At 48.0% G+C, this 18452-nt stretch overlaps 1 protein-coding gene across 1 annotated transcript; it reads left to right on the top strand.

Moving 5' to 3' along the window:
- Positions 1 to 2973: 2973 nt before the first annotated feature.
- On the top strand, positions 2974 to 6588 carry LOC146187713 (uncharacterized). Its single transcript, XM_084603438.1, has 3 exons — positions 2974 to 3756; positions 4168 to 4728; positions 5500 to 6588. The coding sequence occupies exons 1-3, from the start codon at positions 2974 to 2976 to the stop codon at positions 6586 to 6588; spliced, it is 2433 nt and encodes an 810-aa protein (XP_084459564.1).
- The last annotated feature ends 11864 nt before the right edge of the window (positions 6589 to 18452 follow it).

The raw sequence follows: 18452 nt of genomic DNA, 5'->3' as shown, positions 1-18452 counted from the left end.
ACATTTTGGACCGAGTTCATTAATCAGCTTGATCGGAATTCCATCTATTCCTTAGATGTGTTTTTAGGAATATTTTTTTCTGCCTTTTTCCAGTTTAGATTGGTCAGTTCTAAGGTGCTTTGTATTCTGCTACCTTGTGTTGCTTCCTGATTTGCGGAGATTACCCTATCGTCGTTCTTAAATGACTCGGCTATAACTGATGTAATGTAGTTCACTGCGTTGTCCCCCTTTAAACAATTTCCCTCGTTATCTTGAATCCGATCTTGCTTTCTTTGATTCTTCTTCCCTAGCCAGCTTATATGGTTCCAGAATTTTCTTGCTCCGCCTCTAGAGGCATCGTGTATATCAGCCATCCAGCGATCGGTGGACTGTCTTATTTTACTTTGGACGAGGGCCTGCACTTGAAGTTTCTTTTGTCGATATGTTTCCCATTTTTGGTCGATTTCCTCCTGAGAAGCCTGAGCTTTCTTTGCCATTCGGTGTTCCCTTGAAGCAGCCCGTCGTTGTTCAATAGCTTCCCTGATTTCCTTATTCCACCAGCTCCGTGGCTTCCTCTTTCCATTCCAGCGTTTTGCTGCTTTAACCTCCTTAATTTTACTCCTTATGAGTAGTTCTACCTGTTCATAATCCCAGTCTTCCATGGGGCTTTTCTCTATTGCTTCCTCTATGTCTGCTGCTATCTGCGCTATTTGATCGTCGTTTAATTTTGCGTTTACGTTTTGTCTAAGTTCCATTTCTCTTTTCATCAAGGGCCCCATCTGCAGACTAATACGTTTATGATCACTTCCCAGACTACTGTAGCGCTGCAGCGCCATCTATGAGCCATAACTGAAAATAAAATTATGAAAGCAGCCTGCGCTGATGTCCGACAGGTGGAGCCACAGCTCTAACTATATTCGTTGAATTTAGATTAGTACATTATCTCTGAGTTTGCTGGGCGCAACGATTATGTAATATGAGGGAATATGAGGGCTGGCAGTTATGACGATTCAAGTAGAGCCTCGGAGAGTAAAGAGGTTTCAGCCTGCGCTACCAAGTAATGTAGCGCAATATAGGAGGACAGTTAAGTTACATGAGGCCTCGAGGAGGGATCAAGAATGAAGAGGAAGAAACTCGCACGAAGAGTAAAGCAGGTTTGATAGGGAAGGGCAGCCGGGAGCCAAAGGAGTTTGTCGAGGCCCGGGGCTACCGGGAAGAGTAGGAGTAAACACCTTCCCTTCCGTCAGCTCGCCGTGGTCTATCGGAGTGAGCGTTGTGGCACTGATCGCTATCAGAAGCCCTCACTGCTCCGATGGATCGCGGCTTAGTTAGGGTAGCTTAGCGGGTCCGGCATCGCGGACCTCGGCGTTGCGGCACTGGTGTCCCACCAGACGAGCCCTCGCTGTATCCTCGCTTCCCTCAGCGCTCTGAGTGCAGTGGCACTGGCTTCATGCCAGACGAGCCCTCGCTTCCCTCAGCTAGCGGAGCAGCCCCCTAGCGCCGTGCAGTTGTTGTCGCCCAGGTAGAAAACCACGCCCCCCTGTCGGACTCACGCTGCGCGCTCCATCACAAACATCGATCTGTGTGTTTGCGTATATTTGTTCCCGGCGTACCAGCGAAAATCCTACTCGCGACAAGTGGTGGAGGTGCGGGGTAAGACTACGTACAGACGATGAACAGCTGTAGCGAAGGAAAGTCGCGTTCCCGGCAACGCCGCGACCGGAGGAAGCAGGCGAAGGCGGTCCAACAATCATCGCCAATTAACCCGGAAGAAAAGTGGCAAGACATTGAATTAGAAGAAAAACCAAGGTCACTGAACGACCGCTTCGCGAAAATATTTGAAATCGCAACCGCCGCAGCGACGTGCAAATAAAAGAGAGAAAAAAAAAATTTAATGATCGGGAATAGTGACGAGCGGGTCTTACGAAGTCGTAGCAATCGTAACATCCAAAACACAATGGAAGGCGCCGGAAACGAGCAAGCGTCAAGGCTCTATGGCCCCCCTCCACGCTTTTCTGCAAAATCTGACGAAGACGTGGAAGACTGGGTGCGCTTATATGAGCGCTACGCAACGGCAGTGGGATGGAGCGACGCCCAAAAAGCCAACAATTTGATTTTCGCCTTCGGCGGCGAGGCCAGTCGGTGGTACAGCGCCATCTTGAGGGATTCACCTGCACGGCAGCTGGAGACTTGGGACCAGTGGAAAGGGGCTCTTCGCGAAAGTTTTGCCGGGGAGGACGTCAGGGATTGGGCCTTCATCCAACTACACGAGAGGCGGCAGCAGCCGGGTGAAACTCCTCGAGAATACGTATCGAGCATCCTTCACCTTTGCGCTCGGGCAAACACCACCATGACAGACGCGGAGAGGGTGCGTTGCCTGCTGCGCGGGCTGCGACCGGAAATGATGGAGAGGGTGGCCATCTCAAACCCCAAAACACCGTCAGAATTTCTGCAACACCTGCAGCGATTAACACACGTAGGTGCCATGGCGCAGCATGCTGTGGCGGCCATGCCAGCGCACCCCCTCCCAGGATTTGCAGCGGCCTCTCCATTTCTAACAGCAGACCCTTACCATGCTGCGGCAGGCCCGCCCGAACATAACTGGGAGTCGACTCCGAGGCATAACGCCTCAGCAGCACAGGTCGTAACGACCGAAATGTTTGACGCCCTACAAGAGAGCGTGAAGGCTCTGACATATGCCGTTGAACAACTTGCTCGACCAGGGCCACGCAGGTTCCCGGGCCGACAGTCCCGGAATCAGGCCGGGCAAGTGAGATGCTACCGTTGCGGCCGATCCGGGCATATAATGCGTCAGTGCAACATGCAGCTAGGGCCAACAGGGGCACAAGGCGCCCAGCCATCGGGAAACTAGGACGGCGGGGTCCACGAGTTCCCCCCGAAATGAAAAAAGGTAACTCCCCAGGAGAGGCGGCCTACGCATGCAGTTCTCACCTCGTCACCCTTCCTGTTTCGGTGAAAGGCCGGAAAACGGCAATGATAGTAGACACCGGCGCATCGGTGAACATTGCCTCCCAGAGCTTCGTGGCCAGGATAGGTGCAGAAATGGGCAAAACTACAGCCATTGTCAGGAACGTCAATGGAAAACTTGTCAGTGCAGCAGGCGAAGTGAAGCTCAATGTACATATCGGACCGATAGAGCTGCAAGAATCATTCCTGGTAATGGATACACTACCGTATGACCTCCTGGGTGGAATACCGATGTGCGCGAACTCTGAAATGACAATCAGTTTCCCAAACCGAACAGTCACGCTGCGGGGACACAGCCTGAAGCTCCGTCTGGATGAGTTCGACACAGACATGGTAAACCCAGAGGTCATTTACTGCCAGCAACACCTACAGATCCCACCCTCTACGGAGGTTATGGTTCCAGTTACGGTTGGCAGAAACGGACCATGCCTGGTAGAACCCTTAAGCCCTACACCAGACAGGCCCCATCCGAGCGTAGCCCGAGCACTGGCTAGCATCCAGAACAACATGACGTATATCCGCATCGCCAATCCGGGACCTACACCCCTGACTATTAACAAGGGAACAGCACTAGGGAAAACCACGCCCCTCCTGAACGTTGAAATCTGCGTAAGGCCTCCGACTCAGTCTAGGTCTGGAATAGACGAAGTCCAGTACGGCGCCCAGTTAGACCAAGGCCAGCGTCAAGGGTTCCTGTCCTTACTGGAAGAATATGAGCACCTCTTTGTCAATGCAAATGAAGGCCTCGGCCGTACAAGCATAGTTGAGCACGAGATCAACACCGGTGATGCAAGACCAGTCCGGCAGAATCCATATCGCCATTCGGCAACAGAAAGAGAGAGAATCCAAAACCAGGTTTCGGAGATGTTGGAGAAGGGAGTCATAAGAGAGTCCAGCAGCCCATGGTCATCCCCCGTGGTTCTCGTTCGGAAGCGAGATGGGACTTGGCGCTTCTGCGTAGACTACAGGAAACTCAATATGGTCACGAAGAAAGACGTACATCCGCTTCCTCGGGTAGACGACGTTGTGGACCGATTGCAAGGCTCCCACTTCTTTACAACACTAGACATGGCGTCTGGGTATTGGCAAGTCCCCATACAGGAGGCAGACAAAGAAAAAACTGCCTTTTCTACAGGATACGGACTATACGAGTTCAACGTTGTCCCCTTTGGCCTCTGCAATGCCCCTGCCACTTTCCAGCGCATGATAAACAAAGTGCTAGCAAGCCAGCTCTGGAGAGTGTGCCTCGCATATCTTGACGACATCATTGTTTTCTCCAAGACCGCTGGCGACCACCTAACGGACCTCAGAAATGTTTTCAACGCACTGGACTTAACGGGCCTTCGCCTGCAGCCCAAGAAGTGCCACGTCGCAACCGACCGAATTAAGTACCTGGGCCACATAATCGATGGATGTTCGGCAAGACCTGACCCTAGCAATATTCAAGCAATCGAGCAAGCGATGGCACCCAAGAACGTGAAGCAGGTCCGCAGCTTCTTGGGGCTCTGCAACTACTACAGACGCTTTGTAAAAGATTTCGCCCGCATCTCACGACCATTAACCGAGCTCACCAAGACAGGCAAAGGCTGGGACTGGAGCATCGAATGCCAAAACGCCTTCGAAGAACTCAAGCAGCGCCTTACCAATTCACCAGTGCTGCGACTCTTCAACCCCGAGTTGCCTGTTGAAGTCCATACGGATGCCTGCGGGTATGGGATCGGCGCAGTACTTGTGCAAAAGAACGGCATGGAAGAATACGTGGTCAGTTACGCCAGCCGACATCTGAATAAGGCCGAAAAAAAATTACAGCGTCACCGAACAGGAATGTCTCGCGGTAATATTCGCGGTCAGGCAATTTCGTCCGTATCTATTTGGCATACCGTTTACCATCGTCATCGATCAAGCCAGCCTGACGTGGCTCATGACCACCAAGAATCCAAGTGGACGTCTCACGCGATGGAGCTTGCTCCTTCAGGAATTCAACATCAGCCTCAAGCATCGCCCCGGTATCAAGAACTCAAACGCAGACGCGCTATCTCGTCTCCCATATGACGCAGAAGGCACACACCCCTTATGCGAAGATATGCCGCTCTTCCTTGCGGACGACCAGAGGGAAAGAATTGCTGAGCTCCAGAGGGAAGACCACTTCTTCGGACCTATCATTGAGCACCTGAGGAACCCGAGTGAACCTGTCCAGAGAAAAACCCGCCGTACAGCACGAGCCTTCAGCTTACAAGAGGAAATTCTGTTCAGAAGAGCAAAAGGCTTCAAGGAAGACAGACTGGCCTTGGCAGTCCCTAAACCACTCCGCCGAGAGATTCTGGCGTCCTGTCACGACGACATAACAGCTGGGCACCTGGGCATGAAGAGAACACTAAGCAAGATCAGCCAACGCTATTTTTGGCCAAAAATGTTTGCCGACATAACCAAGTACGTCCGCTCCTGTCCCGACTGCCAAACTCGCAAGACCCCTCCAGCTAAGCCATCCGGCCTGTTGCAGCCCGTCCCGCGCCTGCTCGGCGGCCTTTTCAGCGGCTCGGAATGGATTTCCTGGGTCCCCTGACGCAGTCCTCAAGCGGAAATCGACATGTACTCGTACTGATCGACTACCACACTAAGTGGGCGGAAACCGTCGCCGTCCCCGAAGCCACAGCTGCAAGCGCCGCGAAAGCATTTTTGGAAGCAGTGGTTCTACGGCATGGGGCACCTGAACAGGTGATCACAGACCGAGGGCAACATTTTGTGGCCGACATGATCGAAGAGCTGTTCCGTCTCACTCAAACGAACCACACGCGCACGACGGCGTATCACCCTCAGACAAATGGCCTTTGCGAACGTTTTAACCGGACACTCGCTGAAATGATCAGCCAATACGTCTCGTCCGATCACCGCGACTGGGATCAGTTTCTTCCCTTCGTGACGTTCGCATACAACTCATCCGTGCATGAGACGACTGGATACTCTCCATTCTTTTTGCTGTACGGACACGAGCCAACATTGCCGATCGACGTGGCCGTAGGGGCAGCCCGGGGGGGCGCCATGGGCCTGACAAGCGAGGAGACGATGCGCCGGTGGAATGACGCTAGGGAACTGGTACTAGAGCGGGAGCGAAGGTCACAGGAGGCAAATAAGCTGCGGTACGATCAAACACGCCGCACGCTGCCACTAACCCCTGGTGATCTTGTTTACGTGCGTATGCCTACATCCAAACGTGGTCACACATCAAAATTTTTGCATCCTTACCACGGCCCCTTCCGCCTCGTGAGACAAACCGCGGAAAACGACTGGGAAATAGAAAGTCGCCGAGGACGTCGAGATATTGTAAACATTAACAGGATAAAGCCCTATATAGAACGGGATAGTAACCCAGAAGTCGGTTCAGAAGAACACACCCCCGTCGGAGCAGAAGACGCAACAGAGCCACGCCTAGAGGTCACTGAGGACGAGCAGCCATCCGGCATCAGTAACGACGAAGAATTCTTCGACGCATCGGACACGGTCCCGGACGAAGAGTTCTTTGATACTTCAGACACAGTCCCGGACAACCCAGTTCCAACCAGACGCGGAAGAAGCGGCCGACGTATACTACCTCCACGAAGAGACGACTTTGTGTACTATTAGGCAAGAAGTGCGCGCGTGTGTGTGTGTGAGTGTGCCTGCAACACTAAGGGAGCCTACAGGACAACACGTTACGGGACTAAACGCATGTGCGCAGTGCGTGTGTACGAACAAGTACTTCCACAAAGGAGTATGTGGGTACGTGTGTGCTAAAGTGAACTAGACTCTACGAGTGCAGTGTGTTTCCAGACAGCCGGAAACTGACTTTTGTGGACAGCAGACTACATGAGCCATGGAGGTGAGCTAATGAGAGCGGGCTACTACCGCCCTCTCCCCACAGTGACGCCACCTACGGTGAATCGCGAGCAGTGACAGTGACAACTACTGGAGCAGTGTTTCGCAGTAACGTTGGACAATGCACCATCAAAGGACGATTATCGCATATGCAGCATGTAGTATTGCAAATTTTGTGTTTTCTTTTATTATAACTTTGTATAAGTTAACTGAGATTGTGAGTGAGGACACTCACCATTGTTGTGTACCGGGAAGGAATGTAGCGCAGCAGCGCCATCTATGAGCCATAACTGAAAATAAAATTATGAAAGCAGCCTGCGCTGATGTCCGACAGGTGGAGCCACAGCTCTAACTATATTCGTTGAATTTAGATTAGTACATTATCTCTGAGTTTGCTGGGCGCAACGATTATGTAATATGAGGGAATATGAGGGCTGGCAGTTATGACGATTCAAGTAGAGCCTCGGAGAGTAAAGAGGTTTCAGCCTGCGCTACCAAGTAATGTAGCGCAATATAGGAGGACAGTTAAGTTACATGAGGCCTCGAGGAGGGATCAAGAATGAAGAGGAAGAAACTCGCACGAAGAGTAAAGCAGGTTTGATAGGGAAGGGCAGCCGGGAGCCAAAGGAGTTTGTCGAGGCCCGGGGCTACCGGGAAGAGTAGGAGTAAACACCTTCCCTTCCGTCAGCTCGCCGTGGTCTATCGGAGTGAGCGTTGTGGCACTGATCGCTATCAGAAGCCCTCACTGCTCCGATGGATCGCGGCTTAGTTAGGGTAGCTTAGCGGGTCCGGCATCGCGGACCTCGGCGTTGCGGCACTGGTGTCCCACCAGACGAGCCCTCGCTGTATCCTCGCTTCCCTCAGCGCTCTGAGTGCAGTGGCACTGGCTTCATGCCAGACGAGCCCTCGCTTCCCTCAGCTAGCGGAGCAGCCCCCTAGCGCCGTGCAGTTGTCGCCCAGGTAGAAAACCACGCCCCCCTGTCGGACTCACGCTGCGCGCTCCATCACAAACATCGATCTGTGTGTTTGCGTATATTTGTTCCCGGCGTACCAGCGAAAATCCTACTCGCGACACTACACTCCCCTTCTTCGTCTATTTCCATTTTTGTGTCCTTGCTATAAATTTCCTGCGACATTAGACAATAGTCAATGGTCGTCTGCCTGTTGCGGAATTCCCACGTGATTTGGCCTTCACATTTTGCTTCTCTATTTACTATAACTAGATCGTGTCACTCGCAGAAATCTAGCATTAGCTTCCCGTTACAATCCGTGTATCCATCCAGATCGTCGATGTGGCCGTTCATGTCCCCCAGTAGAATAACATTGGCCCCGTTTCCAAACTGGCTTATATCGTCACTGAGACATTCAACAAGATCCCTGTTTTCTTGCCTGCATTGATGTCCTGTTCCTAAATAAACTACCCGTAGCCATGTCCTTATGCCGGCAATGGTTCCTGAAACCCAGATATGTTCTTTACAAGATGATTTAATTCTTTGCCAATTTGTTCCCTGGTGTATCAACATACCTACGCCTCCACCCTTTCTTTCCGTTCTCGTTCTGTTGCACATTTTCCAGACGTAGCCTTCTATAAACGGCGGATCTTCTAGATCCCTGAGATGAGTCTCGCAAAGAGCGTACACACCTATTTTGTCATCCTTCAACTGCTGTTCTATCTCTAGCCATTTCGCTCTTTTTCTACCTCCTTGCATGTTTATGTAGCTGATCCTAGTGTTAAATTTCTTTTTTGTACTTTTCTTTCTCGACCTACTCTTTGCCATTTTTGGGAGCTCAGCCTCCATTATTCACTTCTACTTCACTTCTAACTACCTCTGTGCACGGAGTCCTCGCGGGCCCCCTAAAAAAGCTACAGCCCTGCCTGCCAAGCACCAGCCGATCTCTGCTCCGACCCTTCTGTTAAAATTAATGCCATCTCGCTGAAAAGCCCTACCAAAACCTGCTTTATGTACCTCCCTGTTCACCTCAACCACTTCGAACCGCTTCTCCAGGCTTAACTTTCTTATGTCCTGATTAACTGTCACCACGTCCTTTTCCATCTTTCCGTTCAATCCTAGCACCTCTGGTACTGTGCATACAACTATCTGCGTCTGCTGTGCTATCTGCCTGATCTCGTCAACTCCCTTAGCTAAACTTTCCACCACTCCTGCAGCGTCACCATTTAGGACATCGTTTAGACCCGCGGCTACTATTACCATACTGCGCTCTGCGGAATCCTTCAACAGCCTATTTTTACTCTCTTTTAGTACATCCCTCATTGTTCTCCCTGGGAAGGCTCCAACCAACACTCTCTTATCACTCCTTACACGTTCCAAGATATCTCGCTTGCACCTGTTCATGTTAGAATCTCCGGGGATAAGCCCCTGGGCCTTGTCTCTCCCTCTCCCAACGGTTGGCTCCTGCTTTCGGTTATCTGTGTCCTTATCTCTGGGATTTTCATTCTTCCTTACTTCTTCCTTTTTTCCGGCGTCTTATCTGCTTCTAAATAACTCTGATGGTTCGGATCCGCCTGACCTACTTTGCTTATGCCTTCCATGCCAGTGCTGGCCCCAGCCACGTGGCCCGCATTGGAATGTTCGTCCTTGTTGGTTCCAAGGACAAAGTCAGCCCCTTTCTTTTCAATCTGAGTAAGCTGTCCAAGCAGTTTCTGATTTTCCGTCCTTAGCAAACGTACTTCAAGTTCTAAATCCTCCACACGAGACACTAAACTGCCCCTTTCTTGATCAAATCTATCTAGACGTGTATTCAGTACGCAACATCGACACAAAAAGTTGCTGCCTTCCGCTTCACCTACAGAATCAAAACGCGTTTCTTTGAGATTAACCTGCGCCTCACACTGAGTACACCTTACCTTCTTTTGATTGCACATCTTAAGCGCTCATCGACTGAACTATATCTATTACGAATTCTCAGAATATACAGATTGCCAAAAGATAGAAGACACAAGAAACGACTATCAAACACGCGTTGAAAACCAAATCTGCGAATTCCAATAGCCTAGAAAGAGAAATATCTATTTAAACAAGATAGCTAAACAATGAACGCCAAGAAAACCTAGCTGCCGGCACGAAAAACCAGGCCGCTAGGACCAAGAGCTAAAATCTATTCTTTAGGCTGCACCTAACCTGACTAGCTGAAAAAGAAATAAGGTAATAAAAGAAAGAACTCATCTATTTGACGCTTCGGAAGCTCCCGCTGTCGCCAGTCCGCCCGTTTCCGGTAGCCACGTGCAATCGGAGGAGCGATGGAACACGCGTCCGCACCACACGGCTGTCAACTGGCGCTCCTGACAGGGAGCGCCATCTCTTATAGAAAAATAGAAACTGGGGATAAACGCGGCGGCACCACCTAGGTAAAGTGAGCCAGAATAGGTTAGTGGGCTCACTGGGGCTCCTTCCCTGACGCAGTGCATGTTACATGCACTAGGTGGCGCCACCGCAGACTTCAATGTAGCGCTCTGCTGGTTGATGGGTTGCGTTCGTGCAACCGCGGCCTTCTCACTTTAGAAAAACGCAGCGTCTTCGTCCACACTTTTTAGATTTGGGTGTGGCAGCTATGCAGAGGTTGGGTATATTAGCAAGTTGTGCTACTACTGGTGCTATACGATAAGCTAAGAGGTTTCTAACTGCAAACGCGTGTCCGATTTCTCTCCGGAGTCCTTGGCGAAAAGTGAATTAAGGCGCTCGTATGAAAATGACTGCGGCGCTCGATGGCCCCATTTTCTGACGTTTGTGACTCACGGCCGCGATGATAAAGAGTACAGAGACACATAGGTTTGCGCGGGTAACGTGTAAAGCTGTATTCGTATTCCTAATAGGCCGCAGCTGTCAGCATCTTTTTGTCGCGCTTGCCTTCTGGATCGTGAATTTACTATCGACGCTGTTTACGGAAGAAAGGTGCATAACAATTGCCACAAGTCATTATTTAACACATCTTAAAAGCTTGCAGTTGCGTATCCTCCGTGCATTATCAGCAGTTTAATATCTGAGAATTTTCAGATAACTGCACAATTGCAAATTATCTGTATTCATGTAGACAGTGTTCTGATCAATAGAGAAGGACCTGACAGGAGCTCTAGGAGTGTGAAAACAAGCAAGGAGGCATCTCGGGTTGATGAACGGCGGCTCCACTGCTTCCTTGACAAAAAGTACACCCGTGTTAATATTAACTGAGAGAGGCAAGGCGTATATATGTTTTAAGCATCCGATTTCTCGCTGGAGCGTGTCTTTTACTACTCCGAGTGCATCAGTTTATTTTCTGCCCGGATACAGTTCATGGCATGAAAAAAAAAAAAAAAAAACTCGGTGAACATATATTTTTGAGAACGACTGTATATGGCGCAAATTTAAGACGACACAAGAAAGAAAAGGAGAGCACATGCTGACATATGGTATCCTTTTATTTCTTGTACGTGTTGTCTTTGCGCCGTATACAGTGTTTCTTGTCCGGCAAGAGGGGACCCAGGCCGGGCGGCCGGTGCTGAGAAGAGACCCCGTCCGGAGCGCGCGCGCGCGAGCGCGCGTTCTACTGCAGGCCCCAAAGAAACGTTTTAGCAATCCAATCCAATTCACGGAGGGTTTTTATTTCGTGCCATTAACTGCATTAAGAACACAAAAAAGAAAAGGGCACAACATGTTTCGTGTCCGTTTTTTGCTTTCTTGTGTTGTCATCTTTGCGTCGTGTACAGTGGTTTTCAAGTCATGAATGATCGCCCCACAGGCTGTCATATGTTCGAGCTTGTTCAAGAAGCAGTAAAGCTGAACTGACAATAGCTGAGTCCCCATTGTCGCGGAAGTTTGTGCCGAGTAAGCTGTTTGCTTAAGGCAACGCCGAGTTAGCAGGCTTGTACAAGCTTCGCAATTCAATTTCATTAGACTATTTTGCAACGTACCTGTGAAATATTAGCCTATAATCACTTCAGCTGTAATATGCTGGCTGTGGTCAACAGATATACCAGTGCATTCTTGACGCTTAGTAATGCGTTGAATAAAGTTATTTTCTAACTACTGGTCCTCCATTTTGTTCACATTCGTATTTGGCTTTGTGCTTATCCTTGATGCAATGCAACATGTCGACAATCCGGCTAGCTGGCCCTGCTTGCACGAATTCCCCTGGCTTATTGTTTCCACAAGGCCATAGAATATAATACAACTGAAAAACTAGGATGGTATACGTGTAATTGATGTGATCAGGTCATCGTGTATTTTTATCCATTAGGGAGAATTTATATTTGCTCCCATTATTTTCCAAGAGTCACATTATCTTTCGATTCGTGCTTGGCGCCTTTCCGCTCTGGCATCATATAATGCAGACTTGACGGCATTACTGATTTATACGCAGTTCAGACGAGCATAGCTGTGTAAAAGCAAATCCAGTGGCGGACGTACGGCGGCTGTCCGCTGGGCGAACGGATTCGACCATCCGCTTTCGTACGTACGCCGGAATTCCGGCGGACGTCCAAAATCGGCCTCCGAGTTTCGGCCGAGTTCGATTGTCCGTCTGACGTCAGTGGCCGTCTGGGTAGGAATGCATCTCGAGGTAAGTTCGCTATGTAATTATATTGTCGTACATAATATCTTCAAAAACTGCTAAAGTATCATCCGTACTGTGGAATAAAGTGGCCCGCTCGTTGACCATCGTTTTGGCCTGTAGCATGCGATCTATATACGGATTTGTTTTTTTATTATTACGACGTTACCAAAGGAAATTTCGCAGTAGAAGAATAAGTATATAGTCCGAAGGAGGTGTTTCTTCAAAGACAAGAACGCTAGCAATCTCATAAGCACATGCGTGCTCCGTGCGCTACTCGCGATATAACCGGCTCGCTGGCTCGGAAGGCAGGTGAAATCCAAGCTTGTACTACACAGTGTTTTATTTTGGTTCTTATTAAATGGTTGCGCTTCATTTATGATAATATTTGGTTTGCACTCACGAACCCTGTGACGCGAATGGGATGCTCCGTGCGAGTAGTGTTAGTCGAGCCATAGCTAGGATCACTTTTGTACTGCACTTCCGACATATCTTCGTTAATAATAATAATAATAATAATAATAATAATAATAATAATAATAATAATAATAATAATAATAATAATAATAATAATAATAATAACAATAATAATAATAATAATAATAATAATAATAATAATAATAATAATAATAATAATAATAATAATAATAATCAATCAATCAATCAATCAATCAATCTTTATTTAATGTGCGCAGGAACAACCATGTGGTCTTTGTGCTGCAGCACAAAAAAAAAAATGAAAAAGCACAAACATGTTTACACACACAGAGAGAACACAAAAAAAAGAAATAAATAATACATGAAATGAAACTGAGACGAAAAGTATCACGGAAATTAAGCAAACAACGAGTATCATCACTTATATACACAGTGAGAGAATTTTTTAGCACACCAGGAAATAAAGAAAAAAAAAAAGAACGGTAGGTAGAAGAGAAAAAAAAAAAAACAGATAACTGACATTGATTATAGTAATATAGAAATATACATAAAATAAACAACCATTCCAGGCGCAACAAGTGCATGGTACTTAAAACACAGGCTAGAAATACAGAATAATACAATAAAGAAGTAAAATTGAACAAGGGACAGTAAGATTCGAATATAAAGTTTAAAGTTGAAATATAAGCAAGAAACGGATAAAAAGTAGTTCAAGATACAGACAGCATTGAACAGGAGAAAAAGCAAAAAGTGAAGTAAATACAATTTAAGGCTAGAAAGTGGGAGTTATATGTGATAAAGTACTATAATAATAATAATAATAATAATAATAATAATAATAATAATAATAATAATAATAATAATAATAATAATAATAATAATAATAATAATAATAATAATAATAATAATAATAATAATTGGTTCACGTATTGGCCAATTTGCGAAAATCTGTAAAAGCGTCTCAGCAAGGCATGTTTTCCAACGCCGCCCCCACCCCCGAAAAAAAAAGGCCTCGTTCCTAGATATTTTCTTGGTCAATCTAAAAATGAAAAGGCAGCTGTGGACACTTAGGGTACATTCAAACATCAGTCTCGATTGCGGACGTCACATCTGTTGATTTGGTTGCTTTCAGAGCACTCACAAAGCAGGGAGAGAGCACAAAAAATCGGCAAAACTAGACACGCGGGGAGCGACGAGCAGGATAATCTTCCATCCTCTTCACTTTTTATGCATGGTGTTTAACCACTGTACTTTTTTGATGGCTCTCCAAGCCGTCTTTGTCAACTGTCAACATTTCTGAGTTTACGAAGAAAGGGGAAATTGGCTCTTTTCGTTTCCACAAAGAACGCGAGACTTCTCAGAACGCTGTCATGGGGTTGGAAAACAGGTCTTGCGGACACGCTTCCAAAGGAATCTGCAAAGTTTCACACGCGAGCCTCGAATTTTGGTGCTTCGCCTACTATTGTGGCTTCCCATGGCACAATGCTACTTTGTACATCCGTTCCGCATCAGCGGATGCGTTTTTGTATTGCCAAATAACCGCCAGGCGCAACACGATCGCCGCGCGTGCACAGGAATCTAGCGGAGCGTCTGCTCCGGCGAAGCCCCATCGTTTCACATTTCGCCACCACGCCAGGAATGCGGCGCTGCCATCGCGTGGCGAAACTTGAGCTTGGGTTCCCTATAGGCCGCAGCTGTCAGCACCTTTTTGTCGCGCCTGCCTTCTGGATCGTGAATTTTAATTTACTGTCGACGCTGTTTATGGAAGAAAGGTACATAAAAATTGCCACAAGTCATTATTGAACACATCTTGAAAGCTTGCAGTTGAGCATCCCCCGTCCATTATCAGCAGTTTAATCTGAAAATTTTCAGATAACTGCACAATTGCGAATTAGCTATATTCGTGTAGACAGTGTTCTGATCGATAGGGAAGGACCTGACAGGAGCTCTAGGAGTGTGAAAACAAGCATTTAGTAGGCATCTCGGGCTGATGAACGGCGGCTCCACTGCTAGCTTCCTTGACAAAAAGTACACCCGTGTTAATCATGATGAGAGAGGCGAGGCGCGTATATGTTGTAAGCATCCGATTTCTCGCGGGAGCGTGTCTTTTACTACTCCGAGTGCATCAATTAATTTGCTGCCCGAATGCAGTTTATGGCACGAAAAAAAAAACAAAAACTCCGTGAACATATATCTTCGAGAACCACTGCATGCAAAGTATACGGCACAAATTTAAGAAGACAACACAAGAAAGAAAAGGACAGCACATGCTCACATGGCGTTCTTTTATTTCTTGTGTTGTCGTCTTTGCGCCGTGTACAGTGGTTTTCATGTCATGAATGATCGCCCCACAGGCAGTCATTTTTCGAGCTTGCTCAAGAAGCAAAAGCTGAACTTACAATAGCTGATTTCCCATTGTCGCGGAAGTTTGCGCCGAGTAAGCGGTTAGCAGGCTTCTACAAGCTTCGCAATTCAATTTCATTAGACTGTATTTAGCAACATATACGTGTGAAATATTAGCCTATAATCACGCACTTCGGTTATAGGCACCGTGCAGGAGTAACTCGCGGCGCGACGCGCGCGCCCCTCGCGGCGGGAAGAACAGTTTGGTAGGGAGACGTGCGCCCGGCCGTGCAGCGGAGACGCGGCGGATATGCTGAGCGTGGGGCGCATTCGCCGTTCGTTCTTTCGATTCGCGGCATTCTATGGTCACAAATGAATTGCTAGGTTGCAGACCTTGGATTGCTGCTGTTGCACACATTTTCACTGGCCTGATAAAATATTTTTCGCGTCACCGAATAAGCTTTACGAAGCGAAGCGACGCTAAGGCGAATCGCTGCCTTCCAACGAGCAGTGAGCTGGCAATCATGCCCGGGTATTGCCGCGTCCAGATTTACCGCGAAGCACTTTTCCCGAAAGAGGACAGACTATACCTTCATCTGCATTAGCATCCTTTCTCAACCCGCAAAAAAAAATAATATTTAAAGAAATTGGGCAACTCATAGGCATCAGCGCTACTGGGACCGCCGTGCGGGCCTGTGGGCCGCGCTCGTGGATGCAATTGTTCATTGCATAATTTTTATTTATGCTGTCCTGTGGTCTATATTTCCCTGTCTACGATAGCTTGCATAAGCACCAGTACAATGCAGAGAGTAATCAACAGGAATGGAGTGTTTAAATGGCGCATTTAATATGTCTTGCGCATGAGTTTCGCGAACGTTTTTTTTTTTGCTTGCTTGCTTTCATTATTTCTTTCCTCCTCTCAACTCGTTCCTTTTCTTCTTTCCACACCCTTTCCTTCCACGCTTATGCCGCTACTTTCTTTCCCCACTTGGGCGGCTTCCTTTGTCCGTCCCCCAGCCTGATATTGCTTTTTTTTCCTCGCCATCCTTCGCTGTCCACTTCGCCCTCCTCTGTAGATGTGATTCAGGAGGTGCCATTCCATACGCTTTATTCCTTTAGTTGTGTTAATGACATTTCGATGTCTACTGAGTTGTTGAACCTCGAATGATAAGCTGTTTCTCATGCCATACTGCTCAATCGAGACTATAGTAAAAAATAAGTAAAAAAGAGGTTTTTTTTTTCACTTATTCGTGGATACTCTGAACAGATCTTGCATTCATTACATGCCATCCGGCTCCAAACAAGTTGTCGAGCGGCTGGCTGCCACCTGTTACCTTCCCCTGTCAAAACTTAATTTTGCGGCAGAGGACTTGAAAGTACCGTTAAAGAGGCATTAAGGATCGTTAAAAAAACGAAAGAAAACTAGCATTGAAGTCGGGATGAGGCAGGACGTTCTTTCAACGAAAAAGAAAATTAAGCATGCTACAATTCTGACATGTGACAGAGAGGAAGACATGAATGTGTATTAGAAACGGTAGATCGTTTGTGCGGTGCTGTAAGGCAGTTTCCATTCTCATAGCTGTGTCGCTGTATCAGCAACCGCGTGCCATCTGCCATCCTTTCCTTTATCGTGGATAAAAGTGGCAACCGCCTCACCAGGAAACAGCTTAAGCTCTTCAAAATCCGTGTGCGCAATGTAGGTGCCTGCGGCATCTTCAGGCCCCGGTAATCGCGTTCTCGAGTTTTCAGGCTTGTCCCTTTTTTTTAGGCTTTTTTCTCTTCTTCGACTACAGCTTCATTCATTCCTATCCTTCTCCCATACTCGTTCCACCCTTCTCGGCCGCTCGATTCCCCGCAGCTTTTTTTTTTTTCTCACCCACCCCAATTTTGGGCGTTCGAGCTGACCTTTTTGAAGCTGTACCACACTTGGGACGAGGGGCGTTCGCCACAAATGTTTTTTGTATTTTTCTACATTTTTACCGTGTTTTTTACGCCCCCACCCTCCCACCCCCTTCGTTTTTTGCTCGGCCTTTTCCAACTGCACGCGCTTCTCCTGTTGTCTTCCGTTTCGCGTGTTTCCAGCTCAGAAATAAACGCCCAGCGGGAGGCCAGGGCTTGTCCTTGTCTCTCCGTCTTGTGTCGTGTGGCTCTCGCATTGTTTGTGGTTCGCTAAGTCGCTTGAGCTGGCTGAAGCTGCTACCATTTCGCGGCGCAGGCCGCCTTTTTTCAAGCGCGCGCCCTGCCCAGGCGGCCGCGCGTCTCCCTATCAAAGTGTTCCGGCGCTCACTCATGGCGCTGCCTGTTCGCCGCGAGTGCTGCCCCCTGGGTTTCTGCACGGTGCCTATAGTATGCTGGCTGTGGTCAACAGATATACCAGCGTATTCTTGAAGCTTAGTAATGCATTGAATAAAGTTGTTTCCTAACTAGTGGTCCACTTTTTGTTCACATTCGTGTCTGGCTTTGTGCTTCCTTGACAGAGCATGTCGACAATCCGGCTAGCTGGCCCTGCTTGCCCTTCCCCTGGCTTATTGTTTCCACAAGGCCATAGAATTGATGTGATGTGATGACGTGTCATTGATGTGATCAGGTCATCGTGTATTTTTATCCTTTAGGGAGTATTTATATTCGCCCCCATTATTTTCCAAGAGCCACATATGTTTCGATTCGTGGCGCCTTTCCCGTAAGCATGTCCGGCAGCCTAGCACAATGGTTTTGTCATCGGGGTGGCTTCTTCGTATCAGAAGTCACATCGCCCACAGCAAAACAAAACCTCCGCAATGGCAAGAGTACAGCAGCGAAGGGGAAGGCAGGCAAAGGCAAACTATAGTGCCAAGAATATACTTGCTAGTGTGCCGTGCGGAGGGGTCTCTCAATGGGAGGAGGTGGCCGCGCCGGCGATGCCTTCCAACTTTGGCCGCCAGGGGCGCTGCTCATTGTAAAGACAGAGACGGCCACATCGACGATCTGGATGGATACACGGATTGTAACAGGAAGCTAATGCTAGATTTCTGCGAGCGACACGATCTAGTTATAGTAAATAGAGAAACAAAATGTGAAGGCCAAATCACGTGGGAATTCCGGAACAGGCAGACGACCATTGACTATTGTCCAATGTCGCAGGAAATTTATAGCAAGGTCACAAAAATGGAAATAGACGAAGAAGGGGAGTGTAGTCTGGGAAGTGATCATAAACGTATTAGTCTGCAGATGGGGCCCTTGATGAAAAGAGAAATGGAACTTAGATAAAACGTAAACGCAAAATTAAACGACGATCAAATAGCGCAGATAGCAGCAGACATAGAGGAAGC

Source organism: Amblyomma maculatum, chromosome 5 (genome assembly GCF_055883805.1).
Source record: "Amblyomma maculatum isolate TAMU_Amacu chromosome 5, ASM5588380v1, whole genome shotgun sequence".
NCBI classification, from domain to species: Eukaryota; Metazoa; Arthropoda; class Arachnida; order Ixodida; family Ixodidae; genus Amblyomma; species Amblyomma maculatum.
The sequence above is the reverse complement of the archived record's forward strand: the minus strand, read 5'-3'. Positions and strand labels throughout refer to the sequence as shown.

What these genes read in the sequence shown, in the direction of transcription:
- LOC146187713 (XM_084603438.1), top strand. Translation starts at nt 2,974, where the DNA reads ATGATAGTAGACACCGGCGCATCGGTGAACATTGCCTCCCAGAGCTTC. An exon ending in ACGAGATCAACACCGGTGAT is followed by an intron (nt 3,757 to 4,167) that starts GCAAGACCAGTC and finishes GCCACTTTCCAG; the next exon opens with CGCATGATAAACAAAGTGCT. An exon ending in ACGGCATGGAAGAATACGTG is followed by an intron (nt 4,729 to 5,499) that starts GTCAGTTACGCC and finishes CGGCCTTTTCAG; the next exon opens with CGGCTCGGAATGGATTTCCT.